At 42.0% G+C, this 17,909-nt stretch overlaps 1 protein-coding gene across 1 annotated transcript in view; it reads left to right on the top strand.

The window, feature by feature from the left end:
* Positions 1-702: 702 nt before the first annotated feature.
* GRXCR1 (glutaredoxin and cysteine rich domain containing 1) overlaps positions 703-17,909 on the top strand; it is a 100,340-nt gene continuing 83,133 nt past the window's right edge. The window contains exon 1 of the mRNA XM_024573507.3: positions 703-1,098. Within this exon, the coding sequence (XP_024429275.1) occupies positions 715-1,098 (384 nt within the window). The 5' untranslated portion in view covers positions 703-714. The remainder of the gene's footprint in view (positions 1,099-17,909) is intronic.

Here is a 17,909-nt window from a genome sequence, read left to right as displayed (position 1 = left end):
TAGGACTTTTATGGTGTTCCTACTTATATTTAAGTCTTTTATCCACCTTGAATTTATTTTTGTGTATGGTGTAAGTTGGTGATCGAGTTTCATTTTTTTGCACGTAGCTGTCCAGATCTCCCAACACCATTTGTTGAAGAGGCTATTTTTGCTCTAATTTCTTCTTTGTCAAATATTAATTGACCATAGAGACTTGGGTTTATTTCTGGGCTCTCTGTTTTGTTCCATTGATCTATGTGCCTGTTTTTATGCCTCTGGTACTCTACATTTGATTCCATATTTTACCTCTGGCCTCCACTCTGGAGAAGGAATGTAGAGATATTTCTGTCAGGAAGACCCATTTCAACACTCACTATTCACTATTGTCATTACAGTTCAAGTCTTTCATTTCCTTGCCCCTACTTGTTGTCTTTTTCATTGCATGCCACCTTCTTGCACTTGTCCTGTTAAAGAGTCCACCATAGCTATTTAATATTTAATGGCTGGGATCATTTTGCAGGTTTTAGTTTAAAGGTAACCATAGCACACACACATTCATTATTAACAACAGAGATGCACAGTAAGGTCTTGGGAATCTTCTTTCCTTTCCATGTTAGTTTCATATGCGTGCTGCTGTCACTAGAATAAGTTCTGCTACTACCATATGGCAGGCGGACTAAAGCAATAACAGGGGATCCCGCGTTATGTGAACTGTTAGTGTGGGTGGATGTGACCATGCTCAAAAGGGAGATGAAGTCGGAAAGTGACAGGCCACGGAAAGTCCGGTTTCGGATCGCGTCATCTCACAGCGGACGAGTTCTGAAGGAGGTGTATGAGGATGGGCAACCGTCAGGCTCTCTGGATTCCGAATGTGCCAGTATCTGTGGCATAGATGGACTAAGTGAGTCTGATGGACTGCACAATGGCCACGTAGGATCAGAGAGTGATGAATATGAGAATGAGCAGGATAACTTGTTGGTGTTAGCCAGGGCTGCCAGCGAGAAGGGTTTTGGTACAAGAAGAGTCAACATTTTGAGCAAAAATGGCACAGTCAGAGGCGTCAAACACAAAGTGAGTGCTGGCCAAGCTCTATTTGACAACCTGACCAAAGTATTACAGGTAAGTCATGGCCTTTTTCTCCTCCCAAGCTTGTTCCTCACTCACCATCTCAACACCACTGGGTTCTCCAGCTTAAAGCAAGCCTCTCCTACTCACGCCTCCTGCATACTTCATGAGTCACTTTCCCAGCTACGATATTGCCTCCACAGCCACTGATTCAAAACAGGGTCACTGTGCTTAGCAAACCAGATGGTCTTCTTAAAGCAAAATTTCCACCATTTATACAGTCCATTCTGTCAGCGTGTGACGGCTAAAGCAGTATATCTGCCTCCTAGCCAAGAAAAATGACACACTATAGTGTTCAAGGCATCTGAGCAAAACTTAGAAGTTAATTCTGGTTGATCATGCTTAAGACTCCAGGTTAGTGTTCATCAGCTGTATAGATATTTAAACCAGAAAATGACCGAGTGCTGCATGAGGGGGATTGGGTTCGTGTGGAATGATGTGAAGATATGAAGGTGAACCTTGACTCTCCTGTTCCTGAGGAGGCTGCAGGTTTGTCTGTGTTGCATTTCTCCATTAATTTGCGCTTAAGGACTCTTAGAGCAGCACTGGGAAAGTTATTGTTCTGTAAGAGTAGAGACTGGGGTCCAGATTTCATAGTAAAAAATTGCCCTTAAAATTGGATACATTTTGCACAGTCAAGTAGGAATGTATTATTCAGGTCCTGGGCCTTTGGCAATGGTCTAATATTAAGACAGTTTTTTGAAATGGCCTAGAAGCATTGGTAAAATGATATTCTGTTAAAACCAGGCATATATTTCAGGGATGAAATTCATAACCACTATCATTAAAGTAGCTAACCAATATTTTTCATTGTAATACCATTTTATATTATTCTCAGTATTTAAATAAAGTGATACCTTGTGATGAATTATTCAATGTCTTGACATTATAGGGAGCTGTTGGAGTGGAAGGGAGAAAGGATTTTTAAAATGATATTTGACTGTTTTTTTTCATTTCAAAGGAAGTACACAGAAAGATCACATGATGAGGACTTTAAAAAGAAAGTAAAGGGTAAAAGCAGTGAAGATCAAAGGTTACTTGCATATACAGAACCTGTGAAGGGTTTCACAGATTATGGGTGGGTGTGGGGAACCATAGATCAGAAATGGATGACTATGTTTTACCAGGTTAGGAATAGTCGTGTATAGATTTCTAGACATGTGACTATTAGTTAGAAATCATCTTAGTGGCCTCTATGTTTCACCCAATGTGGAAATTATTTTTGCCAAAGTGTAGACCAAGACTGTGTAACAGTTATATTTCAAAATCATTAATTTATTGTAATTAATTTAGCTTGTCATGATTTCAAAAGCTTTATGGTGTGGAACATTATTTACAAAACTGCTGTACCAATTTTAGTACTTTGGTTTGATTTTGTTCATATCTCCCCCCTCAAAAAAACCCTATTATTTATTATGAGTTAATACCTTAAATCTTCAAAACCTGCAAGAGAAAACCTTTTCTTCCTTATGACTTTAATTTGATGGTGCTATAAATTTGCAAATAAGGAATGTAAAAATTACTTGTCAAAATATTAGTACTCAATTAACTTACAATATTGACTTGTATATTTTTCTGTACATAATTACATCACCCTTTTTTGGGGGTGGGTATAAAAAAAATTCAAAAAAACTGTCATTTTGTAATGACTTAACCAGATTCCACATACCCCCTGCTTTAAGAGGAAAATAGTGGTTACTGGCAGAGGGCTCTCAAAGTCTGATATTTAATGTTTTATTAATGTTAGAAGGACCCTCTATTTAGTATAGAAGGACCCACTATCTGCTCCTTCTTTCTTTATGTGGATAATCGGTATCCTGAAGGTATTCAAAAATTTTGGTCATTATTATCAGTTTCATCATCACCACCATCATCTTCATGGAATGTTCTCTGATCTCTCCAGAACAAAACATAAATTAAAGGAACTCCTACCTTGGATCAAGGCTGCCAGTTGCACTGTTTCAAGAAGCTTTATTCACAATAGTGTCTGTGTGAACAGCACCCCCAGCAGTTGTGCAATACAACCTTCAGAGCATTTGGTAGAGAACTGACTTGGATACTTGATGCTTGCTAAGGTGTATAAATATCATAAACGGTGATAAACGTCTTAGGCATATATCTTTGAATGAATGAGTAGGTTTCCACATGTGTCCCACAATGTAGTAGCAGAGAACTCCTAGGGGTTAAAAGCAGAAGTTACATTTCAATTTCCTCCATACATGGTTATGGGGCCAGATGTGACTCTCCCCTGGATCTTTTTATATTTTCCATATCCCTCGGGAAATGAGCATCAAAATTAACTAGAATAACTATAACACAGCAGTTTCTCTTAGGGAAAAAAGTGAAGAGTTATACCTTGGCTATTTGATTAAGCTCCCAATGCACAGGCAATCTTATTGAAGCAAGGAACTATGACCAAAGAAATAGATTTTTTCCCTGTTTTATGTTATAAAATCTTGAAGCACTCAACTTGGAATTTGAAAGAACACTCTAAATATAAATAAAATCTTTCAAAGACCCTGTAAATCACTTTGCTTCCTCTCCATTAGTTCCCCATTCTGTTATTCCTGTCTCCTTAAACACTGGCATGTGCTCTGTAAAAATTTCAGCTGTGCAGAGAATAGTCATTGAAAGTATTTGCTTAAAACAGTTTACTCCTTAGTAGCATCAATTTAGGAAGTTGTCTATAAAATGTATTTTTATAATAAACTTCCATTTTCTTTATCAGTTAATTTACCTTATAGACTCCTGAGCTATTGAGGATGTGCGATATTGAACCTGGTTGCTGAGGGCAGTGATGGACCAGGAGGCAGAGAGAGAAAGGTCCACTGGGTTCTCTGAGGACCTTGTAGCAGGTGGTGGGTTGGTTCCTTGCTGACGCTCTCCAGCTGGTTTCGATTATAGCTCTTCAGATCCAGGTGCTTGACTTTTACAGCTCTCACAGAGATGACAAAAATGTAATCCTCGGGGGAGGCCTATTTGGAAGTCGGAAACCTAGACTCTAAGAGTGGATGGAAAATTGCCTTTATTAGAAGCTCTTCAGGATGTTCTTACAGACAGGGCCCGGCACAAATGTCGCCCTTTTTTATTACAAAATCTTTTATTACAAAATCATAAGCCTGTAATTCTGTAACATAACACTATCACACTCAAGCACACCATATGACAGTTTAGGTGAAGTGTTCAAATTAAAACTGTAAATTATTACAGCCATATCATTACCCTACCAACCACACTCAAGCAGGCTTTGCTTCTGCCAGACCCTGTACATAAAAGTTTGAGAACCATTAACCTGGAGTGTAAAAGGGAAATGCATCCAGTTGCCTGAAGTTAATAAACATATTCCTTAGTGTTTTTATGCCTTCGATATTTAATGAGGAGAATAAAGAAGATATGTATTGAGCTATGATTTGTGAGATTACAAGAAGGGCCTTTCCTGAAGCAAACTGAAGATAACTTGACAGATGTGTTTCCCTGGGTTTTCTGATGCATCACTTAGTGACTGAGGAACAGGCCCAGAAATCCGACCAGTACACCTTGGTGTGGGTGCAGTGTTTCAGTTTTGTTTAAGAAATTCTGCTTGAAAGATATTTCTATGTAGATAAACGATTTTATTCCTCATTAAAGGAATGTTTTAGAAAGATTATTAGTTTTTATTTTTCAAAAGCAGTTACTGTTACCTCGTGGAAGACAAATTACGAACCACTGCACAGCTCAGAGCTCTCGCCGCCCCGTTCGCACGAATGGATTCAAGATATCCATTGCCGGAGAACCAAGATGGCGGCGTAGGTAGACACACTGCGCCTCCTCGCACAACCAGAACTGACAGAGAATCGAACAGCAAGGGGGACCAACACCAAGGAAACAGAAAATAATCATTCATCCAGACTGGTAGGAGGGGCGGAGACGGCACTGGGGTGGAGAGGACTCGCGTGGCTGTGGCGGGACTGAGACTGGCGGAGTGTGGGACAAATGGCGCAGGCAGTCCGAGCACTAGCAGACCCTGCGGTCCCACATTTGCACAGATAAATCCAGAGGGCCGGACTCAGAGTGGCGGAGAGTGGGGCAGGCAGAGTGGCGGATAGCACATTGCGGCACCACATTCGCCCACAGATAAACCGGATGAACGGCGGGCAGAGAAGCAGACCGCTGCACAACCCAGGGCTCCAGCTCGGGGAAATAAAGCCTCAAACCTCTGATTGAAAGCGCCCCTGGGGGTTGGGGCGGCAGGAGAGACTCCCAGCCTCACAGGAGAGGTTGTTGGAGAGACCCACAGGGGCCTAGAGTGTGCACAGGCCCACTTACTTGGGAACCAGCACCAGAGGGGCCCAGTTTGATTGTGGGTAGCGGAGTGAAGGATTGAAATCCGGAGGAGAGTGAGGCAGGCGCCATTGCTCCCTCTCGGCCCCGCCCCCACGTACAGCATCACAGCGCAGCGACCAGCATTACCCCGCCCCGGTGAACACCTAAGGCTCCGCCCCTTAAAGTAACAGACGCGCCAAGACAAACAAACAAAAAAAATGGCCCAAATGACAGAACACTTCAAAGCTCCAGAAAAAATACAACTAAGCGAGGAAGAGATAGCCAACCTATCGGATGCACAGTTCAAAGCACTGGTTATCAATATGCTCACAGACTTGGTTGAATCTATTCGAAAAACAGATGAAAAAATGAAGCCTATGCTAACAGAAACAAAGGAAAATGTACAGGGAACCAATAGTGATGAGAAGGAAACTGGGACTCAAATCAATGGTATGGACCAGAAGGAAGAAACAAACATTCAACCAGAAAAGAATGAAGAAACAAGAACTTGGAAAAATGAGGAGAGGCTTAGGAACCTCCAGGACACCTTGAAACGTTCCAACATCCGAATTATAGGGGTGCCAGAAGGAGAAGAGGAAGAACAAAAAATTGAAAACTTATTTGAACAAATAATGGAGAACTTCCCCAATCTGGCAAAGGAAATAGACTTCCGGGAAGTCCAGGAAGCTCAGAGAGTCCCAAAGAAGCTGGACCCAAGGAGGAACACAACAAGACACATCATAATTACATTACCCAAGATTAAACGCAAGGACCTACGTCCAAGATTACTATATCCAGCAAAGCTATCATTTAGAATGGAAGGGAGGATAAAGTGCTTCTCAGATAAGGTCAAGTTGAAAAGGCTCATCATCACCAAGCCCTTATTATATGAAATGTTAAAGGGAGTTACCTAAGAAAAAGATCAAAAATAGGAACAGTAAAAATGACAGCAAACTCACAGTTATTAACGACCACACATAAAACAAAAACGAGAGCAAACTAGGCAAACAACTAGAACATGAGGGTTGTCAATAAGGGAGTGGGAGGGGGAGAGGGGGGTAAAGGTACAGAGAATAAGTAGCATAGATGATAGGTGGAAAATAGACAGGGGGAGGGTAAAAATAGTGTAGGAAATGTAGAAGCCAAAGAACTTACAAGTATGACCCATGGACATGAACTATGGTGGGGGAATGTGGGAGGGAGGGGGGTGGGCAGGATGGAGTGGAGTGGGGGGGGAAATGGGACAACTGTAATAGCATAATCAATAAATATATTAAAAAAAAAAAAAAGATATCCATTGCCAAAATCTCGTAGGATGGGTCAGCGGTACAGATAATTGAGGCCATTTATTTTTTTCTAACTTATTCTCATGGGATTAAATTTCAGACATAATTAAATTTCACTCTAATATTTTCTTGACCTTATCTTCAAATTTCTATACTTTGTTGTATACTGTGTTAGAATCTTCTATTGCAGTTTTCATAATTTCAATTCCCCCTTTTTCTATAAATTTAAAATTATTATATAGAGATAAATAGTACAATGGAGAAAATAATGACACCACATATTATAATTTGGTGGCTCCTTTCTAAAAACTCAAATTAAACATTTCCCCTCATCGATGTAAGTGCGTGCACACCTGTGGTTAGTGTGCGTCTATTTATGACTGTTCCAATATGTCAAGACAAATAAAATAAAAATACTATTGAATTTGCAGAATGAGTTGCATTTTGCAGAAAGTCCTCACATGTAAAATTTTACTTCAATGTATCCAAAATTCTATGAAATAAGCAAGAAAATTATAACACCTGTTTTCAGATGACTGCTTGCCAGAGAAATCAAGCATCTGGCCCAAAGCTAGTAACATAAGAATGATGCCTTTCTCGGTTTAAGCTATGAAAAATTTTAAAACATAATGCTATACACAAAACCTCCCAATTTTACCTTTTGAAGTGTTCTAATTACAAGTACGGAGATGTATAGGATATTACAAATAAAAAACTATTATAATTACAAATATGAAGATTTACAGTACAATCTGGTTCTTTGAAAGATCAACATTTCATTATCAGGCTTTAAAATTTATTATTTAGCGAATATGCAGTCTTCACCTAGGTTTCTCTGTAGAGTTATATAGCTCTATTCATTTTTAAATTGTATTTTTAAAATTAAGTAATCAAAACCTCTCCTATCTATAACATTATTTGATTAAGTTATCATGAAGTTACAAGGGTCGCCACTGGAAGGGGATGCCTGATTATTTCGAGGAAGGCTGCTGCTCAGCATTGTTCCCTAGCTTCAGGATAGGGAAGGACAGAAGTTTTTGGCCATAATTATGATCTACCTCTGGTTCACTGAACCTAGATGTGTTAATAGAATAATATCACAGAATAAAATGTTATGTCAAAAGAAATTTTTAGTTAAGGAAATTATATGATCTCTTTGCTCATTTTTTCATTTTTGTTAAATGTATTGGGGTGACCTTGGTCAATAGGGTCATATAGGTTTCTATGTCCATTTCTCTGCTACTAGACCTGGATGTGGCACTGTGTGCCCACCACCCCAAATCAAATCATCTTCTGTCCACGTATTTGGTTCCCCTTACCATTTACTACTCCTCACTCCCTAATTATCTCATCTAATTGCTGACAAATTATTTGTGTCTTAGAAGATTTTATTAGAAGAGAAGAAATAAATGTACATTTTGTTAATGTAAATCTCCTACACAGCTAATATGACAAATTATGGGAGTATTCCTTTTTTTTTTTTGAAACCTAAACAAGAAAATTGGGTCATGGAAGAATTAAAGGAATATTACTCCTTTTATGGATCTTTAATGTAAGCAGTGGTATGGAATGAGAGATCCCTATTTTATGAAAACCCTGAAAGTGTGATTAGTCCATAAAGCAGGTAGAGTAGTGAAAGTCAATGTATTTATTTGCAAGAGATGGTTTTGTTAGAAGAGAATTATGCTCTAAGAGGTCAGTGGAGAGAGGACAGGGAGGAAGTCAGAGTACCAAAGCAATGGACACTAAATGAAGGTCCTTTGAGGAATGTGGGAAGAACTGAGTGGGCCGTGACCTCAGGGAGAAAGGGGTTTTCATGGATTAGATCAGGATCAGCATGGAGAAGCGGCTGGCAATCCTGCTCACAAGGACCTCAGAACCAGCCCCTGCTGTCAGAGCAGCTGCTCTTGCCTGTGCATGGCCTTTGGTGTACCAGGTTCAAGTCCTCTCATGGCTTCTCATGAGCATCTTCCTTTGACAGCTACCAGCACATGGCTTTTGGAGCATTAGGCGGAAGTGACACTCCCTCATGTCTGAAGATTCTGCAGAACTCCACTAAAATGTCCCACATAAACACTCCTTTCGCAGTGACGCGGGGTTAATGATTCTCTATAGAAGTGAAAGGCAGAGGCTTTGGAATATAGATTAATCATGTTCATTATGTGAAATATAAGCCTGCAGTAATTGTATTTAGGAAAGACTGAACAATGATAATTCCTAGTGTATTAGTTTTCTATTCTTTTCAAACAAATTGCTACAAACTTAATGGTTTAAAACAAAGCAAATCCATGGCTTTGGTGTTTTAGAGGTGAGAAGTCTGAAATGAGTCTTATGGGGCTAAAATTAAGGTTTCAACAGGGCTACGTTCATTCTGGAGGCTTGTGGAGAAAATCTGTTCCTTGTCTTTTGCCGCTTCCAGAGGCTGCCCCATTCCTGGGGTCCTGGGACTGCGTCACTCTGACCTCTGCTGCCATTGCTCTGCCTCCTCGAACTGTCCCACCTCCCTTCCCTTCTAAAGGCCTTCGTGACTACATTGCCCCACAGGATAATCCGAGGTCATCTTTGTATCTTAATACCCTTAATGCAGTCATGTCTATAAAGTCCACTTTGCCATGTAAGGTAGCATATTCACAGGTGTGGGGATTAGGTCATGGGCGTTTTCAGGCAGCCATTAGTTTGCCTACAAAACCTGGTAGATAAGTAAGCTTATTTTCTCTGTGACAAAACAAGGGCGTTGTGGTCAGTAAATGATTGCTCTATGTCTTCATTTCCCTGGAGTACAATAGCATCCAACCTTGATACCCTTTGGCCATGGCTATGTGAGGACAGGAGTGCACTCCTACAGCCCTTGACGTTAGTCTTGGCCACATGACCTTTGAGCAGTGGGCTGGCAACAGATGTGGCACATGCAGAAGCTTGAAATGTGCTTGCGTGGTTGTGTTTGCCCTTCGGCACTCCTTGAATCACCAAGAGAAGGACACACTGCAGAAGGCCAGCTGGTCCCAGAAGAGTGAGAGACGCAAAGATCAGAACTGGACCCAACCCACAGTTTGAAGCCAAGCCCTGCATAGCTTCACTTAGATCAACTGACTGCCTGCTAACCCTCCACAAGTGACCAGCAAATGCTTAATGCTGCATTCCATGGAGTTTGGGGTAGTTTGTGAAGCAGTGGAAGGAAAGTGGTACAAGCTCACAGCTACTGAGTATTCCTCTCAGTCCCACAATAGTAAGTGATACGAACACCAGAATGTTCAACTCCAAAGCTTGGGTTCTTATTCACTGAGCAACTACTGTCCACCCACTCACCTGCTCCCTGAGCTTTCTTTACTGTACCTCTGCTGAGACCTTACCTAGCCTTGTTGGGGGTTCCAGGGGAAAGAGATTCAGGGTACTGGCCAAATCAAGGTTTCAAATCTTCTCAGCATCCTGTGGATACTGAACCTACTGCAGCTGAAAATACTAGGACAGAGTGCAGTCCATCCGTCATTCACTTCAACCATGTAGCTTAAGGTTAAATTAATGCTTTTGGTGGTCACATCACACAGCTGTGATGTTGGCTTGCCTCTTTACTGAAACATCTTTTCTCAGTGAAAAGATTCATGAGGTTAAATTTTCAGTCCTATAAACCTTCTACTTTTTTCATTTAATGTAATACTGTTTTGTTGATTTCCTTTCTGCATTTATATAAAAGACTCTACAGTCAAGAAAATTTAATTTTATTGTGTTAGTCCAGGTGTCAAAACATTTTTGGCACCTGGTTTTGTGTCAGGCTGCATCTGAATACCTTGCTGAGTCACTGGAACACAGTTTAGATCTTGGCAAATTACGAGCACAGAACAATGTAGTGAGCAAAAAGAAGTGAATTTAAAGGAAGTTAAGCACTGCTGAGGAAGTCCCAGATGTGTTACTGAGCAGGAGAAGCCAGTAAAGCTAAACGAGTGGTCTCATTCTAACACAGGAGGAGGGGGGAGACAAACGGTGTGGCTGGGGCACAGGCTACGTCGGCCTCAGAGGACTCTGTGGGTTTCCCCTGGGATCATTAGGTTAAAAATGATCCTTATGCTTTATTCTTATACTACCAGAGACTCTTCTTCAGGAAGGGCGTCATTTGTCCCTAAGGTCCTGCATCCTTATTTCTCCAATTGGAGGGCAGTAATATGATCTTTGGGAAGCAGATAGCTCGGGTCATGGCACCAGCACAGGCTGAGTCAAATGAATGAATACCCAGTGGTGCTGGGCTCTAGAGTCATGGAGTTTTTAATTCATAATCAAAGGCAACAGCTGGAGTCTGATGGCTGAAGACTTGCCTCTCCGAGTGCCTGTGCTTTTAACTGTGGTCCAGTACACACAGTTGCATGTGTTTTCTGTTCAAGAACATATTAGGAGATCTGTTGCGAGGATAACAGGAATAAACCAACCATCCTCTACTGGCCATGCCATGTCTCCTTCTAAACCACACAGAAAGCTAAATAACAGAACTTTGGGGCACAGCTTCATAGACTTCCCTGATTAATCACATCTCACATGGCTCCCCCTCTATCTGTGGAATTTTCCTTCTCATATATAAAGGTATAGTATGTATATTCTGCAAGGCCATCCTGCCTGCCTCAATTTCTTTGGTTCAAGCTGGCTTTCTCGGGAGCAGTTTTTCTGTTTCTATGAAGGATTGCTGGAGAAGAAACTTCCTCTCCAAAGAAGTGACATGGTGGTGGGAGCTTATGAGAACTGAAACAGACTGGAAGCCTGTGTTGGAAATGAGGTTGCTGCCTATTCAACGTGCACAAGAGTCCCTTCCTCTCCCCTGCCCTTACTTCCTTCCTTCCTTCTGTTGAAGGTGTAAAAGTGAGGCACAACCAACCATGGCACGAAACATCATTTTACTTGGTGTTTCCACGTGAGATTAAAAGTGACTGGTGGCTCCAGTGTATCAGGGAGTTCTCTGTTCGTCATCGCTGGGGCTCCTTCCATCAGTCCATGTGCTCTGCAGGACATACGGGCTTACAAGGGACTAGGAAACCTAGCAATGGTCCTGGTCCACAGGCCCTGCTGGACCCATCATCACTGCTGCCCCTTCAGCGCTGTGATGCTGCAGGCAGCCCATGAGGCCCTTCCCAGAAGTCCTTTCCCAGCATGCCCAACTTTTACTTCTTCCAACTCTAGGAGTTACCCTACTTCATTGCTTTATGTCCAGCAGGAGAAGACCCATGTTTCTAGGAAAGAAAGCTCACTTTTCTATGTGAGAGAAAGAAGAGACAAATACCAGAATTCTATAGTAGTGTCCTAAATAATTTGTGTGCTTCTTTTCCCTCCACTAATAGATCAGAGTACTGTTCTCTGGAGGGAGATGACCTACAGAGTTCAGCCATTTCCTAGTTAGTATTTGGGGAAATTTCCTCAACTTCTATAAACCCCAGTTTCTTCATCAATAAAGTGAGGATAGTGATAGTGACTATTTCCCATGAAATAAATGAACTATTGTATATAAAGTATTTTGCATGATGCCTGGAACATTGCAAGGGCTCAATGAATACTGCTAATATTTTTATTATGCATCCCCCAACAATTGTGTATTGATTCCTGCTAAAGCAATGAATGTGCAAATATGAATAAAGCATCATTTCTAAGACTGAAGATTGTTGCCTAAGATTACAAGGCAGGAAATGGCAAAGCTAACAGTCAAGGTTTCTCTAACTCGAAGCCGTGTGCTTATAAGTGTGATGTTTTCATCCCCCAAACAAAATATGAATTAATTTATGCTAAGAACTCTTGTTAGGCAATGAGTGTGCAAGTATGAATAAAGCATCATTTCTATCCTTAGAGAAACTAAATTCCTCTTACGAGGGAGGCAAACTCATCGTTACTGTAAAACAAAGGTATTCAGGAGCTTACTGGGAACAGAGGCTGGACATCTCACCCAGTCCTATGAATATTATAGAGCTTCTGTTCCTTCTCATATAACATCTTTTTGAATGGGGCCAGTCCTTTTAAAAAGCATCATGGTACTTCAAGCTTTATTGGTGGAACCCACTTCCTTTGGGGAAATCTCACCTTCTGCCTCTAAACTTGGCTGAGCCCCTGCCATGCAAACCTGTTTTCCCAAGGCTAATTCCTCTGTTCAAGATCCTGTCTTGGCTTCAGCCCTTACCTGGGCTTTTGTCTTGGATTCTGTAGTTCTAACCTCCCGTGGCTACTTGGCCATGTGTTTGTCAGCCTGGCTCTGATGCTCCTGGCTCCATACCTGTGAGCTGAGCCAGCCAGCCACCCACGTGCCTTGTGTCTGAGCATTCCTCTACGACACCTGTCATCCTGAAACCTGGTCTGCTCCTTCTGTACAGACAGACTCTGTCTCTTCTTTAGCAATAGCCCGGGTTGATTATCATGCCTTTCAACACTAGTCCAGGCAATAGTTTTTATTTATAAGGGAGGTTGGAAGGACAAACCATAGAGTAGACTGCCACACATGGCTTAAAGTGCACAGACATTTATATTGTGTAAGAAGCTCAGAAGAAGCCTCCGAAGTTGTTTAGTGGCTTCAAAATGTGATAAATAAGCCGGTTTCTGTTGTTCTGCTCTATCTTCTTTAGCTTATTTGGGATGTTTGTTCGAGGATTCAAGATGGTTGCCATAGCTCAAAGGCAGGGCAGAATCAAAGACAGGAGAGGAGTGGCAGAAGAGAACAGTCTTTGTAGGTAAAGGCAATTCCAGAAACTTCCAGGAAGCTTTCTCATACATTTCATTGGCCAACATAGAGTCTCATGGGCACTCCTTGTTCTAATAGGAGGCTGGGAGTGTGAGTTTATGGCATTGCCTCTATGGTAGAAGGGAGCATGGAGCATGCGGTTGGCAACAGCTCATGAATAAATGAACAATGTCACTTTCACACCATTATCCAAGAACGTTGACAAGACAATTTTTATTTCATGCAATTTAACTCCATTAGATTATGCTACTTGAGTTACAAAATCATCTTAATAGTGATCTTATTTCATAACCTATGTACAGTTGTTTTTCCTGAACTCTTCATTTCTCTGTCTTTCCAGGTTTGTTTTTTCTAATTTTTTTTTCAGTGTTCATTCCTTTTGATGTCTGATTGCTATCCATATTTTATCAGACCTAGAGCTATTTACCTGATGGCTTTAATTATTCTAACACTAAAACTTCAGAAACCCCAAGTGATGTTAGGGATGCTAAACCATTTACTTTTAACTAACAGCAATAAAAAGTGCAAATCTATTAGTTATCTATTCTATCTCTTGTAGGGTGCTAAGTGTGCAATTTTAAAGAGGTACGTGTCACATTTGACCCAAGCTGAGCGATCGAAAACAGAAAAGCACTTTGCCCAAACAGTGCATATTGCTTTATTTTTCCCCCTGCTGCTTGTTTTCATTAAATCAGAAACAAAATAAAACACAAAGGACAATGACTACATAGTCACAGCCATCATTCCCACAGCTCACTCATTCCCTCCTCAATCCGGAAGGCAGTCACTTCAGGGGCTCCGAAGTTAGTGGGCTGGAACTCATTCCACACTTGAGAACAATGGCAGAAAAGCTCTCTGCATGCAGAGCAGGGCAGGCCGTTCTCAACAAGCCTTTCAGCAACACTGTCCCAGCTCCCTTGATTCTGCTATTCGTAAACAAGCTTTAAAAATTATTCAAAAGAATGCTATTAGGATTAATCATAAAAGCAACTGTTTATTGAATGCCTACATGTGACAGAAATTATGTTAGGTCCCTTTCTTATAACACTTTCTTTAATCCTCAGAGAAATGTGAAGGTTGATATTAACTTGTTTTACATGACGAGAGCTGACAACTTCCCAACATGACTTAAAGGGCCATTAAAAAAACATGGTCCTGGAATATTTTGTCCTTTATGTTAACCTGCTACCTGAAATGTTTTCTGTTGTTTTTCCTACTTCACTTGCTTTAAAGATCTCCTTTGTCTTCAGCGGAGTTCCCTAGAAACAGAACCTGAGATTGGGTTCTCATGCACAGTGATTTTGTAAGACAGCACTCTCAGAAGATGGGGGCGAAGGAAGCAGATTAGGACAAGAGAAGAAAACTAAGCAAGAGAGTGATCGTGGCTGGACACCAGCTGCAGCTTGGACACTCAAAGACAAATTGTACCGTGGATTTGGTCCCACCTTACAGCAAAGAGCTGGCACTGACTACTGGCTTTGCACATGTGTGTGCGTGTGTGTGCAGCATCCATTCTGCTGAGACATTTGGAGATATTTATCCAGAGAAGGGGGAAGTACAGCCTTTTTAGCAGCCCATATTTACAGTAGCTGGAGGATGGGCCTGCCAGCACTATGAGAGAAACCTAGAAGTGTCCCCTGCAGTGTGCCACTTGCACGGGTCAGAACTAGTTGTTTCTTCATTAAGTTTGCTCCATCCACACACAGCCTTGCCATAGTTAGTGGGGCAAGTCAAAGCACCACACTGTGGTGGACCTTGAAGTAATAACTGATATTTATTTTCCCTTGTCTACTATCCATTTTAGAGGCCCCTCCTCTTAGCTAGCACATCTGCTTATCTAGGCGGCTGCCATGGTTGGGTGACTCATATTCGCAGTTCCTGCGGAATCTGAGCCTCTGGTCGCTGTGCCCTTATTAGGTAGACAGCAGTTGCTGTACTTGGGGGTCTGAGCACAAAAGAAAAAAACAAGAAAGAATTTGTGGATACAAGCAACAGTGTGGTGATTGTGGGGGGTAGGAGGGGTAGGTAGAGGTGGACGAGGGTAAATAGAGGATAAATGAAGATGAAAAAAATAAAATAAAAATCAATCAATCAATTAATTAATTAATTAACTTAAAAAAAACCAAGAGAAAAAAGCAAACAAAATATACCCAGAGACATTGAAGTTAAGAACAATCTAACAATAGCCAGAGGGGAGTGGGGAGGGCACAGTGAGGAGAGGGGATTACAGGAACCACTATAAAGGACACATTGACAAAATCAAGGGGGAGAGTGGAATTGGGGCAGGGAGGTGGGTTCGGCTGGGGTTGGGTGGAGGGATGGGGAGAAAATGCAGACAACTGTAACTGAATAACAATAAAAAAATCTATTAAAGAAAAAAGAACCAGTGAGAACCATGAGAGGCACCTGAAGGCCAAACATATTTTCACCTGTCCCCAGTATGTGGGAGCAGTTCTATCTACCTCCTTGAGACAATCAAGGTCTATTACCCCTGCCAGTAACGTAATGGCTTTTCATGTCAGCTGCATTACTAGCTTTAAGTTTAATGTGCCTCTTTCTGAGTTGCTTGGTAGGCGTACTCCCTCCTGGGGCCAAGGGCTTAGACAAATAATGCCTAAAGTTTCTAGGATGGAAAGCACAGTTGCCCAGGTGGGTGACTGGGAGTGATGCTGAATGGGATCATTCTAACATCTTCCCATTGGTCCCATGAATTCCAGCTATTGGCAATAAAGCTCCATATAATGACCATTGCTGTAAGGGGTTGAGCGTAAACAAATAGACAGCCAGATATTTCTTCAGGAAAAAAACCGGATTTATTCAAGGACAACAAAGAACTGCAATTTGGGACCTGCAGTCTAATGACAAACCACACACAAGTGCAGAGAGAGGACAAAGGAGAGGAATGCTGTGTTAGAGAGGAAAGGGAAAGTTCAGAGGGATAGTTGTAAACAGAATCCGTTCGAGGAAACTGTGAGTTCAAAGTGTAGTGACTTTCCATTGGCTGACTTGTAATGGTCTCTCATTGGCCGAGCAGTTGCTGGGGAGGAAAATGTCATATTCTTTCCTGCTGGAGTAGTAGAGTAGAAAATACCTTCCTGTTAGAGGTGGAAAGTTCCCTTGTTCCTATTGGGGATAATTGATGGTGAGTGGTACCACACGAGAGCTACCCCTATACACCCTCCCAAGTCTAAACAAGGTTTTTGTTTATTAATTCTTGCTAAGGTAGAAGTGGCATCCTAAAGAATGATGCCTCTTTCTAACGGAGTGTCATCTCCGAGCTGATGCATCGACTATGCCCTCAGGATGCTACCCTGAAGCTGTGTCAGGTGGAGGTCTGGATGACATGGTACATGTAGGTACTCCTCCTTGTTCACTAGCGTACCTGAGCCCTCTGAACCTCTGTGAGCCTGACCTCAGTTAAACCTCTTTCATTTTATGCTGACTTGTTGCTCGGCCTATTTGACTTTATGACTTTGTAGACGTGACAGTAGACATCCGCAAGGCAGTATCCCTCCAAGTGGTTCTCAAGGCCCAGTAGTTCTCAGGGTACCTGCTCAGTTTCTGCTGGGGCCCAGGCCATGCCAGGAGCTGATTTTTGAATGCTGTTTAGCTTCTCCTGCCGATGGCATGGTCTTGATCCAGAACCCTGGCGGGGGGGTTGGTACTGTGTCTCTCCTATCGAGGCTCATGGGAGATTGGACACAGTGCCTTTCTCCACCACAGGTAACTAGTAACGTGGGATCTGCTGTGTTGTGTGAACCACACTTCAGAGCTGCTTGTACCTCAGGCTGAAGCCCTTGGGATGCCCTTCTTTTCTGAGCCCTGCTCAAAACTAGCAGCCTCCCGTGCCACTTGATAAATGGGTATGCACCCTCTAAAACCCGAAGGGGTCCACCAAGCACCGCGCTTCTTTCTTAGAGGTAAAATGTGCAAAATACGATAATCTTCCCTTGCCTTTGGAGGAGGTGTTCCAGCATGGCCCAGACCACAGACTCCTAAATAATTCACCAGGAGTTGCAAGTTCTTGGACCTTTGTGAGTTTTATCTCCCACATACTGGAGCAGATGTGTCTTGCATCTGAATACTTAGTACTGCTTGCTCATCAGGTCTTAAGATGTGTTACTAATATCCATTGACAGGTGTGAGGTCATGTCCAATGGATGAGGTGGCTCCCATTCATCTGAGAGAGCAATAGCAGACACCACTCACAACAGCTGAGAGACATGCACCGTAGCACACTCTAAACCTTGTCAACAAAAAATGACACTATCTGGAGACAAGGGAGGAGTGGGGGTGGTGATCAAAATTCAGGAAGCTAGGCCCAGACTGGCCTGGCTCAGTGAGTTGGGCGTCATCCTGCAAAGCGAAAGGATGCCGGTTTGATTCCCCATCAGGGCACATGCCTAGTTGCGGGTTCTGTCCCCTGTTGGAGGCGTGTGAGAATGAACGAATCGATGTTTATCTCACACATCAATGTTTCTCTTCGTCTCTTCCCCTCCCTCTGAAAACAAATAAAT

Source organism: Desmodus rotundus, chromosome 4 (genome assembly GCF_022682495.2).
Source record: "Desmodus rotundus isolate HL8 chromosome 4, HLdesRot8A.1, whole genome shotgun sequence".
NCBI lineage: Eukaryota > Metazoa > Chordata > Mammalia > Chiroptera > Phyllostomidae > Desmodus > Desmodus rotundus.
The sequence above is the reverse complement of the archived record's forward strand: the minus strand, read 5'-3'. Positions and strand labels throughout refer to the sequence as shown.